Source organism: Dipteris shenzhenensis, chromosome 26, assembly GCF_047967505.1.
Source record: "Dipteris shenzhenensis isolate YYH24624 ecotype China chromosome 26, Dip_SZ_1.0, whole genome shotgun sequence".
Lineage (NCBI taxonomy): Eukaryota > Viridiplantae > Streptophyta > Polypodiopsida > Gleicheniales > Dipteridaceae > Dipteris > Dipteris shenzhenensis.
In genome coordinates, this window is record NC_141621.1 from 41,287,690 (window position 1) to 41,301,154 (window position 13,465).

General features: G+C 41.8%; 1 protein-coding gene across 1 annotated transcript; it reads left to right on the forward strand.

Moving 5' to 3' along the window:
* Nucleotides 1-5,970: 5,970 nt before the first annotated feature.
* On the forward strand, nt 5,971-13,465 carry LOC147885082 (microtubule-associated protein 70-1-like). The gene is made up of 11 exons (XM_087397944.1): nt 5,971-6,992; nt 7,428-7,513; nt 7,696-7,761; nt 7,887-8,057; nt 8,189-8,359; nt 8,505-8,660; nt 9,005-9,151; nt 9,268-9,339; nt 9,427-9,975; nt 10,089-10,276; nt 11,950-13,465. The coding sequence occupies exons 1-11, from the start codon at nt 6,746-6,748 to the stop codon at nt 11,966-11,968; spliced, it is 1,872 nt and encodes a 623-aa protein (XP_087254070.1). The 5' UTR covers nt 5,971-6,745; the 3' UTR covers nt 11,969-13,465.

Genomic DNA, 13,465 nt, shown 5'->3' on the forward strand with positions numbered 1-13,465 from the left:
AATTTTCCATTGAGACATCATAAAAATTACGAATGAGTCTATAAAGCAAGGTGAAAGAGTGAGCCTAGTGGGAGTGGATAGATCATGGTCACCGAGAGAGGGGGATTCCCTTCTTTCATTTCACGGTTGGTAATGCCACGAGATTTTAGCTGTGCAGTATGGGTTGGATTCCCTCCAGAGCCCCCATTGGGACAGCTTCTTCATCACGGTAGATTTGTGTAGGAATTTCTGGATTAGGCTCTGGAAATCCCTCAAAAATAGAAAGATCATCTTTTGGCTCTCTATTCATGGAGGGATTGTAGTGAACCTGTGGAGATCACCATTTGGGGCTGATCCCACTTGCCCTCACCTGTCATTCTACAAAGGATTCAGTGCGACATTGCCTTTGGGACTGCAGTCAGACGAGGACTGTTTGGAAAGGGGTTGCTTGGATACTCAGCATTTTTCATACTTCCCCTTTCTTCATGACTTGGGGCTCGGTCGCATGGTTATCCCTTACTGGGCCCCAGGTGTTTTATGAGGGTGAGCCTTCTTCTTGGGCACTCTCGGTTCACCGGCAGGTGATAGAGCCCTACTCTCTTTAGGATGTACCACTTACTCCCTTCAGAGCTTCTCATGCTTCAGTGGACACCTCTTGGGAGATTTTGGCTAGCATTTCCTCTTGGCACATTTGGAGAGCCAGATGTACAAAGGCCTTGGATGGCACCCAGATACACCCATCACAGGTGCTCATGGGTATTTGGACTGACACAGTTCACACTTTGATAGCCATATGGGCTAGCATGCAGGGCCCTTCATGGGCAGCCTCTTCTAGGAGGACTGTATTTCTTTGAGTTTAGAGGGGTTCTCCCTTTTTCTCGGAGGTTTCTACCAGATTGACATGGCACTATCAGCCCCAATCCTTTCTTTTTGGCTCTTGAGCTTTTCATGCATTGCATGGTGTATCCCGTATGGAGCTTGCTCTAACGGTTTTCTTTAATACTTAATAGAAGTCTCTTTTTGCAAAAAAGAAAGAGTGAGCCTGAAAATGCACTCCTGGATTGTGCTTCTCCTCCATATATATGGCAATAAAAGGTTTTTGATTATCAAAAGCCAAAGGAATGTTTTCCATATCTGAGTCAGCTTGCCAATACAATTATATTAGGCCATGATGCCCAAGAAAAGTAATAAGAATCGATTGCCAACACTAATGTGCAAAACAACAAGGTTCTAAGAACCTTATAAAAAAGAATGTTGTTGCCAGGGGGCTGAGCAGAGATATACATCGCAGTGATTTTATGATTAGCCATACATTTCACCTAGTAGCCAATCCTTCTAAAAACTATTGAACCAGAAGACTATAAGAGGCCCTTATGATTTAGTAGAAGTAGCTTCAGTAGATGAAACAAAAGAAGCGGTGAGCAAACCCTCTGAGAAATTGCAGCTCTTCTTAGAAAACAAGACAACCAACAATGGAGTTGCAAAGCCAACACATTTATCTCCTTCTAGTAGAAGAAAGGCTGCATTAGAGATTATAAAGGACCATCTTCAAGAAAAGCCTCGACTATTGCAAATGGTCTCCTACAAAAATGGGTGATGGATGAAAGAAAGCAGCCCCTTCTAAGAACCAAATAAGAACTTATGATTGAAAAAACTCGGGGGCATCTACTGATCCAAAGAGCTCTCCTTGGCAAATGACAAGCAGTAGACACTGAAAAAAGAGTCGAATCAAGGTGACTATTGCTTGAGAAAACATGGACTCCTTCAATATCCATCATGAGATGGAATAGTAGCGTGCTTCTTCTAGTGCTGTTGGATTTGCACATTTAGATACTCTCTTTAGATTTGAAATATTGTGGGAATATAGTACCACAACCAACATAATTATCGCACATGCAAATGTACATTTTAATGAACAGTAGGTACATATATTGCTCATAGTAGTAATAGGAGTGGCTCTATGTTAGATGGGGAGGAGGAGCAGATGATACACTATAGCATGGAAAGCTTGCTTCTACTCTTTAAAAAAACAATCTCATTGTTTCCACATTTCTTTGCATGTTCTAACTTTTAGGTTGTTAAGTAGCATTATTAAGGTCACCAAGCAACGTTTTTAGAATTCTAATTCATCTTAGTAATGAAAATTTTCTTTTTTTGAAAACATTTCTTAGCAAGGTAAATATGTCACTTGGATTGATGCCTTGTTGTGTGATAGAAGTGATGCACCAAGTGACACTCAGACAAAAATTTAATGAATGGAGGTTATAAAGTCCTATGCCTAGTTATGCCATGAGATATCCTAGAAATGTATAAAACATAAGGGTCTTCTAGTTTTGGGGAAGGTAATAAAGGCCATTGCACCATGATATCACCGTTTAGGCAAAAATTTTAATTGTAAAAACTTATAAACTTATGGAAAATTCACTAGCTTTTTGTCGAAACCCATAACAAAACATATGGCAACAAGTTTGAATGTAGATCATAAGAGAATTGGAAAAAGTTGCACACATATACAAGGGAACTCACAGCTTTTTTCATAGTTTATTATTAGTAGAGCCCCATTCTTAGCCATTTAGGATGAAGTCCAAAACTAGCACACAATTTCTAAATTTTATAGATACAAGACAAATGATATTGTATTGTAGATAAATGATATTATAGGAACATGTAAAAGAGAGTAGATTGTAATGACATTAGTAAATGGATGGGAGCTACCTTAGGAGATTGTGATTAAATAAAGATAGATAGATTGCATGGGCATTTGTGGTCGCCATGAAAGTTGTCCATAGTACTATGTTTTACTATTGTTTTTGTGCAAAAGTTAGTGATGTGTTGCCATTGCATTATCTTATCATGTTTAAATGTGGAGCATGTGCTACCTTATAATTTGCAAATGTGTTTAAATCAAAAGGCACACATAGATTATAATAATTCACACATGATAGATGTAAATCTCAATGCAAGAATTCAAATGAGAAATGAATATACTAAGTAATCTTGTTATGATATGAATGTTAGCACATATGTTAAAACTAGAACTCACTAAGTAGGTATATGAGAATAGTTCATGAAAGAAACTATCGAGGCATTCAAATAATCAAGTTCACTTTAATTGGATAGCAATCATAAGAAATTAGATAATATCCAAAGTCACTTTGGATGAGTAATACTACTAGATTAGGAAGCTTGGTCAACCCAATTTTTGTAACACACAACTGGGATGCATAGATCTTGAGCATTGGAAATGCATCATTACATTTATGTGTAATGACTAGACATTGTGAAAATGCCATACAAACATGTACACACAAGGAAAGGTGCTTTTTGTTTGATATTGTGTGTATTTTGACACTAGCTTACATACTATGAAAATTCGTGTTTCCACATAAGTTCTTTTAGGCCTTAAAGCAAACCATTGTAATCACATGTATCACAATTTTGATGTGTTTCTTTATTGTAGAAAATGAAAGAAAAAAGTACGTGTATTAAGGACGTGGTTGAGAATTGTACATCACAAGCTATATTGAGCTTAGTAGTCTTCTTGTTTGAATTTCATTGTATGGTATTGATAACTATTCATACAACCCTTTGTATATAATTTAATTGATGAAATTTGATTGTAGCAAAATAAGGCATTCATGTATTACAACTTGACTTTTGTAGTTGTTATGCAATTCATGAACCCTAATGGAATAAATAATGGAAAGACAGTTAGTAGATGAAACACCAATGTGCTCAATGTATAAATGTCTAGTGAAGCGCCAAGACCACATTCTAATAGCTTGTGAATAAAATGAGCTAGAAATTCACAAGAATAATATAATTTCAAATGAGTGTGTGCAAATTGTCATTATAAGCTTCAAGCCATCAACTAGAGTTATTCTATACCAAATCTTGAAGGGTGTACATTATAAAGATGTAGATTGAATACATGGCAATCAAACTTACTTGTTTTTTGATCATTGTGAGTATTTGAAGTACAAAAGTCTTAAAAGTTCAAAAGTTGAACAAGAACCCAAAAACAATTTTATATAGACATTGAGCCCATGCATATATGTGTTCAACCACCATGAGGTGTGCACATGCCGATGCCCATGCATGCATGCACACGTGTGAGAGAGAGAGAGAGAGAGAGAGAGAGAGAGAGAGAGAAGATTTCAACGCACCATTGACATGATGAAGTACTACCCAAGATGTGTCAAACATAAAGCTCCAATACAAAACTTGGCCTAGAGAGGTTGACGCCAAGGCCTACACTGCTAGTAGCATGTCTAACCTAGACCATCCACAGATTGGTCTTAATGGAGAGCAAAGCATGACTCACCACCGGTTCAGTACTGTCAAGGATACTTTTTTCGAGGGTTGACCACCCTCCCTAATATATTTGACAATTTTAAAAAAAAAAACATAAAGCTCCATCACAATTGTTGGGAAAGTATACATGAAAAATATGGGGATACATATTTCACCAATTTGTTGAAAGAGATGCTTTGATGCAATGATCCTTAAATTGAAGGTGTCCTTGTAATTTTACGACAAAAAGCTAGTAAAAAGTGCTCCTCATTAAGGACATTAAGGTTGACAATGGAAGATGAGAAAAGCATTAGGAATGTGAAATCGTGAAACCATAATGTTGTACCTACAAAGGGAGGAATAAGGCAACTTTTTAGTAATATGATGTCATGAAACGTTAACACTGAAAAAATGCACATAGAGAACTTAGAAATATGTTTGATAATGAAATTGGGGATAAGAGGTTCACAGGTGGTAAGAAGAAAGGGGAAGAAATGATGGATAGCCACATCAGAAAAGGAGGGAATATGAGGATCACATGGGAAGAAGGTGTGAAGTCTCAGCCTTGGTGAAAAAAGGTGATGTCACTAATGGAGGAAGATGGGAGGAGTGGTGAGCCCAATTTAGATTTTTTTGATTGGGACAAGAGAGGGATTCGATTGAGGGAAGGGAACAAGGGAGCGTGATAAAAGGGCGGGATATATGACACTTTAGAGCCAAGAAGCAATGATGTGCAGGGGCACATGGGTCGGGGAGAGAAGAGAGAAAGAGGGGTTGGTAGAAGGAGGCTGTAGGGTAATGAGAAAGGGGGGTATTCGAGGAGGAGTAGGAGTAGGGAGAGGGGGACATGAGGTATAGAGTAGCGTATAAGACAAAGAATGGCGATACAAGCAAGGTAGAGGGAGGACAAGCAAAGGTGAGGGTTCCAAATGGGGAGGAGGAAGGGATAGGGACTCTGGAGGCTATGTGGGATTGAGGGGGAAGAGTTTTGATTCGAAGGTAGATTATGATGTGAGGTGGAGCAAGAAACATAGGTTGCTTGAATTCAAGTTGTGGTTTTATCTTACAAGATAAGAAGTAGTGAATTTCATCTAGGTGACAAGTGATCAATGGTAAATGGGAGCCGATTTTGCTCACGATAGTCCTCATCACAATTGCCATCTTTTATGTTAAACAAGATATGATGAAGCAAGGGGGTTTCCTAGCAAGATAAGGGGAAGGAGGAAAGAGTGTGGTAGGCATTTTCTACAAGTGATGTGCAATGTGGTGCCTGTTTCAGAGAGGATAAGGAGGGCGGAGATTTCGAGCATTCTCAGGAAAGAGGAAAAGATAATATCTAGGTGGTTACACACGAAGGGTGCCGGCCAAGGCGAGCTGATGTGACAAACATGTCCATAGTCCAAGCTGATGAATCGTGGCCGCCCAGAACGTGTGCAAGTTTGGGTGAAGGGCGAATGTGTAAGCACCGTGAGTAGTAGGGGTGAGAGGGAGTTGAGGTGGGTGGGGGAGGGGGGGGGGGGGGAGATACTTTCCCACTCTTTTGCTTCTCCCCCCAAGAAAGGGCTCTAAAGAGTGTTCAAAAACCGAGGGAGAAATAAAAAAGAAAAGGCAAAAAAGAAAAAGAAAAAAAAAAGGGAGGAGTTACACAGGAGCTTAAGGGAGGGGGAACGTTTACACCGAGGAAAAAGCGGAGGACGTTTCAACTGGGTCATCTTCTTCCTGGCAACCATCGTTTTTTGAAAGCTTGCTGTCTGATGAAAAACCTCCTCCGCCATAGCCAGGTCCCTTCCTTTCCCTTTGCTTCCTTGCTATGAGCACTCCTCACTCATCTCTCTTACCGCCCATCTCCATACACTAGCAGCTAGCTCTCCCTTTTCCGCACTCAAAGATCTCATTTTTGGTTTCCCCTTTCGCTTCCCTCAGGGAGCTCACCCCCCTTCTCCTCCATTGCCCTCTCGTTGCCTCGCTGCAGTGCTTCCAGCTCCATTTCCAGCTCCATTCTGCTCACCTCTCTCCACAGACACAGCATCCTCAGCTGCAGCGTCTCGCACGGAGCTCCATAGACGTCCGCAGTTACGGGAGCGCCCCCATCTCCAACGCCAGTAGCTGAAGCAGCTGCAACATCAACAGCTCCTGCATCTCGATCCCTTCCTCTTGATCTTCACGCTCGTTCTGGGTTCCGCTGCGAGTCGTATAGCTCCCCTTTGCCGCCGGCCGTGGCTTCCAGCTCCTCTTTCCAGGAACCAAAATCCTGCCGGCATTGCCCCGTCTTTGCGACTTTTCGAATATCCTCGCCATTTTCGCCCGCATTGCCTGCATCGCAGAGTCCTCACTACATTTGGAGCCCGTAGTCGCGCTGTGGTTGCAAATTCGCATCAATCTTGCAGGGTTTACTGCCTAAGCTTGACATGATCGCATGTTCTGCTGTCTAGCTGCTTTTTGATGTGACCCATCGACAGGATCGGCCGGCCCAATGTCGGACGTCGCAAGCAGCATCGATGAGGATGATAACTTTCTGGACCTTCACTACAAAAATGAGAAGCAGCCTTACGATTTTGGTGCCAATGCATACATACCTTCGAGTGCGCCCAAATCGGACTCAAAGTCCAGACGCAAGAGTGTTGTCAAGCAGAGCTTGGAGACGGATGAGCTATTCAACCTGCTACACGGTTCCAATCCACTGAAGGTGGAATTGAATCGACTGGAGAACGAAGTGCGAGGTAGGGAACTCTCGTTTACACTATCTTTGCTTGCGCTTTCAGATTTGTTCATTTATGTTTTCGACTGTCTGAGGAGTTGAAAATATATTTGCAACTTCATGCGTCAGAACTTGGAAATACTAAGGATTTTCTGAGCACAATTTTTGAGTGAACGGCAAGTTTGAGTTGCGGGCACCCTTGCCTTGCTGGATAGTAGATTTCTGTTGAGCGCGTCACATTTCTTGAAACAGAAACGCTCCCAATAGCTCCTGATTTTAGTGGGACTATACCTGCTCCAACGTCCTTCTTGTTCTTAAGAGCTAATTGTCAACAGCTTCATTGGTTGTAGCTGTTCCAAAACACCACAGTATGCAAAAGTCGTGTCTTCACAAATTGAAATATTAGTCTCATTAACGCTATTGTTTCCTTGGTTTATGGTGTGGCAAACATTTATAGATAAAGATCGAGAACTTGCAGAGGCTCAAGCTGAGATAAAGGCGTTGAGACTCACAGAGCGTGCAAAGGAGAAGGCTCTTGAAGAGGTAGGGTGGGCTGGGGTTGTCTGACTCGTTTTTCTATTCCCCTTCTTTCTCCCCCTTTCTCCGGATGGGTCTTTAGAGGAAGTGTCCTAGCCCCCCCCCTCTGCCCCCCCCGCCTCTCTCTCTCTCTCTCTCTCTCTCTCTAGAAGGAAGTGGATCAGTGACTCCAAGGGATGTGTTTCCAGCTTTCTGATGTGTTGGAGAAAGTAGAGGACAAGCTCAAGCAGACAGAGCTTCTGCTGGAAAATAAGGTAATACACCACCAAGGAAATGTGATGTGCAAGAATGGCATTTTAATTTTTAAGGGATTCTCAGCCCTCGTATTACACACCTGGTGTGGGTTGACTCTAGTGTGTTTCTGTTATGGCCTCTGCAGAACCTTGAAATGAAAAAGGTGAATGATGAGAAAAAAGCAGCCCTTGCAGCTCAATTTGCAGCTGAGGCAACACTTCGAAGAGTTCATGCTGCTCAGAAGGATGAGGACATGCCACCTATAGAGGCTATCCTTGCACCTCTCGAGGCGGAATTGAAGATTGCACGACAAGAAGTACTTTGCTATCACTTTTGGACATACTGATGTATTGGTATCCATAATGAAGAGGACTAGTATTTTGTTGGAATTGACTTAAGTTGTCATGTAAGTTGAGTCCTGCTGTGCTCTTACAAAACGCGTCCCAGGTTGCAAAACTGCAAGACGATAACAGGGCCCTTGATAGATTGACGAAATCTAAAGAAGCTGCTCTGCTAGAGGCTGAGAGGACTGTCCAAATCGCAGAAGCCAAGGCTTCGATGGTTGATGATTTGCAGAATCGCAACCAAGAGCTAATGAAGCAGCTAGAGATGTGCCAGGTGCGCTGTGCTTATGTGCAGTTGTAATTATTGAGGTTTCCACTTAACTTGACTAAAGAAGCAGAGATGTTTTTATGTTGCATGTGTTATGAATTCATTTCCTCTGTAAGACAGGAGAATTGACCTTTGGTTCACTGTGAGACAGGAGGAGAATAAGATTTTGGATAAGATGCACAGACAGAAAGTTGCTGAGGTGGAGAAGCTGAGTACAACAGTTGCTGAACTCGAAGAAGCAGTTCTTGCTGGGGGTGCTACTGCAAATGCTGTTCGGGAACAACAGCGACAAGTTTGTCAGTTGATGGTAAGAATCTTTGTGCTATGAAAGGACTGCTCATGAGCAGAATGAGCCTCTGCCAGTCCTTTCAACTGGCAGATCCTAAGTTAATACTTGAGTTGTCAGTTGTCCTCTTCCTTTGAACAACTAAGGTTGGTATATGCATAGTCTCCTGGCTATTAGAAAATGAAATGTAGCACAAGCACAGATATGTTGTTTAGATTGTAAAGCTTAAGTAGCTCAATAACTGTAAATCTTTCAGACAATGAATATCGATTGATCTACAGGATGATTTTGGATTCAACGTCTATAGGACTGATGTGAGTCTCCTTTTGCACCCATATGACTCCTGTACCTTTTATTATTGGCAGGAAGAAAAAAGAACACTTGAGCGGGAGTTGGCACGAGCAAAAATTACAGCAAATAGAGTGGCTTGTGTGGTTGCAAATGAGTGGAAAGATGCGAACGACAAAGTGATGCCTGTGAAGCAGTGGCTTGAAGAGAGACGGTTCATGCAGGCAAGCAAAGAGATAGCTGTAGCAGTTTGAGGCACTGTCAGATTGTCCATGTTGTCTTGTATATATGTATGCAAACAGCTGAATATGATTGCTTTCTTTGCATGTGCGAGGTGTAGGGTGAGATGCAACAGCTTCGTGACAAGCTGAGCATAGCAGAGCGTGCAGCTAAGACAGAAGCTCAACTAAAGGTTGTGGGAGTACCTATTTTAGTTAACGATTTTCGTACATATATGGTGTAACATGATGCATGAGACTGAGCCTTGCCCTTTTTGCAGGAAAAATTTCTATTACGTCTCAAGGTACTTGAAGAAGGTTTAAAAGGTCCAACTAATGGTGCTTCTCGTCGACTTTCTAATAGTGCCACTGAGGAGGGGTTGAGGAGTGGTATTAACGGCTCTTCTAGGCGTCAATCTATTGGTGGAGCAGAGGATGCTTCCAGATTAGCAGCAAATGGTTACAATAGTAAACGGCGTAATTCTGTTTCACAACTAAGAGGCTCTGTCTCTAGCTCTTCAATACTTAGGAATGCCAAGTCAGCTTCTAAATCCTTTGATGGTGGAAGGCCAGCCGAAATTGTGCCAAGTAGAAACAAGCCTTTTTCAAATGGCTTTGAGGAGCATCAGAATCGATCCCTTTCAGTCTCTAGGGTTGAATCTAATGACACAATGAAGGAGAATTTAAGCATCAAGAATGAGGCTTCTGAAGGAATGGGTGATGTGGTGTCTGGTGTACTGTATGATATGTTGCAAAAGGAAGTAATTGCTTTGAGAAAGGCTAGCCATGAGAAGGATCAAAGCCTTAAAGACAAAGATGATGCAATTGAGGTGCCCTTTTTGACAGCTGCTCTTATACCTTTTGCATTGGCAGTTGGCATCACAAATATTTTACAAGCTGAGTGTTTTAGACTGCTAACAGTTTTATTTCTGGTCCTTGTTAGATGCTTGCAAAGAAAAATGATACTTTGACAAAGGCCATGGATGTCGAAGCAAAGAAAATGCGAAGAGAGGTGGCCAATATGGAAAGAGAGGTAGCTGCAATGCGCATTGACAGGGATCAGGAAATCAGGGCAAGACGCCAAGCCACTGCAAGGGGACCTGTAAATAGTTCTCAAACGCTTCCTGGAAGGTTAGCTATCTCTTGTCTGCTTTTTATTTTATGTTCTGAAAATCTAAAATAGGAAAAGAAAAATTCAAACGCTAAGGTTATTATCATCACATGTTGGATGTAAACATGTGCCATCTTTTATATTCAGTGGCACAAAGAGTTTTGTCCTTGCTTTGAGTACTGTGCAGTTTTGCTCTATTTCCCCTTTTGCATAGGTTTTTGGTTCGTTTTTGTGTGTTTTGTTCTCTTAATACATGTGCATGGAAGTTCAGTGACTTCTTCATAGCAAGACAGATGCACAACTGTCATGTGCTCCAAAGTAAAAGATATTACTTTTAAGACCATCAAGGAGAGCAAGAGATATTTTCTCTATCAAATAAGAGAATTACAAAGGAGAGGTGTCTGACATGTCAACCTCCCTACACCTGCTGACAAAGGAGAGGTGTCAACCTCCCTACACCTCTTCTTACAAAGGAGAGGTGTCTGACATTTCAACCTCCCTACACCTGCTGAAACCTCCCTATACCGGCTGACAAGAAAGCCAAAAGGAGAAACCCTTCGACGAAGAGGCAGCAAAAGAGAATGCCAAAATGAGCAGGATCAAGGATGGGCAGCCATATGATTGTGCAGAAGAAATGAATAGGCCTCTACTTTTGCACCTGGATCTTCTGTTGTCAGGACAGCAAAAAATATTTTCAAATTTCCAGTGAATTTGTCATCTAGCAGGTATCCTCAAAGAAGAGTAGATAGTAATGGACCACCTAAGATCAAGATTTGTAATTGGGAGCTGAAACCTTCCATATGAAAGCTCCGCGGCGAAGGTCAAACCCCGCAATATTCAAAATGGGGGAAGCTGCATGTTGATTGCTTCTAGCCTGATTCTCCAAGCAAGGAAAATACACGCACAATGGTGAAAGTATGCTAGAATGCAGTGTAGCATATTTCAGGGCCTGAAAGTTGTCTTTTCTGATGTAAAAAGCAAAGGCACAAAATTTTCAATTTAGAATCTTGCTCCTACTGGCACCCAGAGTCAACTTTCTGACCTCCTGGTCTTTGGAAGATGCTTTTCCGAATTCGTCAAAGATCAATCTTCCAGTGTACAGTTTCCTGGCCTTTGATCCAGTGTGCTCTGTGTTGGCAAGAGCACTCCTCGAGGACTTGTTGTGTTGAATTTGTGTTTGGATGGATCTGTAAGGCATTGTGCATGTCACATGCTGAGCTGTGATGCACTTCATCCACTGCTTGAGTAATGCTATACGGTTTGTGAGTCCCAACCCTGGAAAGATTGAAAAGAATTCAAAAAGGATTTGGACTTAGAATAATAACAAATTGGATATATTCTAGTCTTACAAAGCTATACATTTGTACCTTAGCCTCTGATATTGGCTCATTCAAGATGGAGTTTTACAATGTGCTGTCCTTGAAGAGTGGTGCCTCATATTGGCCTGCAGTGATTTTCTAGAGGTTTTTCAGCCCTTTTGATGTTTAGGTGTCTCCTTTGCTAAGCGTAGAAGCTACATACTTCTGCTGTTGCCGCAGCTCTTAAACTCTTCTAATTTTTATGACATTGAGCTGTATTACAAAAAGGTTGTTGATGGAGAGTAGCGGTGATGTTACTTTCTGTTATGCTTTTCATGTGATTCCTTTTGTCAAATATAAATCGAGAGGATTTAACACATGATCTGGACTTGCAGAAGCTTGAGAAAATCTTGAAAAAGATTTGGAGGCTAATGCGGATATTACACAAATGTACTCGGTACTGCCAATATTCAGGGAAAGGCGAAGCTCTTGACAGGGCAGGGCTACATGCACTCTTTAAGACAAAAATGGTGATGGGTACCTGAATGGAATGTTTGCTGTTGCCTGTTTGAGATGTTATCAAAAGTAGAGCTTATGTTGTCTTATGCATGTCTGAGAGGATGCTATGAAGGCAAGTCCCCCCCTTCCCCCCCAACCATGTGTACAGGAGGCTGATTACTGGAGCTACAGTCATTGTGGACATGAGCACCTTTCCTTCACTTTTTTGGGTTCTGACATGGTTGCTACCGATGAGCAACTTCCATCTATCCTTATACATTCTTAGAGTATGCAAGATGATGTATGGTTTGTCTTCTGTCTTCAATGGAGATAGTCTGGAAGATTGTAGATGGTGATTGAGAGTGAAGATGCTCTATGGTTGTCTTCTGTCTTCAGTGAAATGGTCTGGGAGATTGTAGATGGTGATTGAAGGTGAAGTTTTTCCTTTGGGTTAATGTCAGATCTCTGAAGATGTGAATATTTTATGCTAAGTGAAGCAGGCAGGTACTTCTCTCGTATGAAGTTAGCTGGGGATGATTTACTTTCCAATTTTTACGGGAGTTTCTTGACTCTGTCCATGATCCTTACTTTTTCAAATGAGGCTTTTCATATTCCCGAAACAGTAATGTTTGATGCTTTAGGGAGGACAGTAGCTTGGCTCTTTGTTGGGAGTCTGCTAAATTAGTTGATTAGGTTGAGAAGGGTTGCCTTTGTGCGCATATCTGGGACCTTCACATATATAAGTATGCTTGTTGGGACACGTTGCACTATATGAATAAACTATTGCATTGTCTGGGTTACTTTGTCAGTTGGCATGTGCCTTGAGGAATTGGGTTTCATCTTTATCCACAAAGATACAAGTGCCCCCCCGCAGCAACCCTCCTGGAAAGGTAGGAAGCGTAGGATATAACGGCTTGTGTTTAGCAGAGGACAAAAGCAGATGAGATACTTGAGTCACATGGACAATGACCTGGCTGTCGTGTAAGCAGATGAGATACTTGTGTCGCATGGACAATGCTCTCTTCTCCTCTTGGACTGGAAAAAGACTCCAGACAGTAACTTTTGAAAGGGGAGTGTCTCCAGTAAGTTCAGAGGTCTGTGAGGACTACGTGGCAGCCTCAGATGGCTACTAACATTCTGGAAATACTTTTGAGCAAGTTGATATTGGACAGAAAGAGCTAAGGATTGCTTGTATAAGAGAGATCTAAACTCATTTTCTTATGCTGCTGTGTTCCTAAGCTATGTTCCCTGCTGTAGTCAGTTTCCTTTGATGCCTTCCTGTTCTACGGGAGCTTGCCACAATTTTGTTGCAATACAGCCATTTTCGGTACGTTTCTTGATTGCGTTATGGGGAAAAAGGACGAAAGGGTTTGTGCATCTCGGTAATTATCGCACGCGAAGGCAACTTATCTT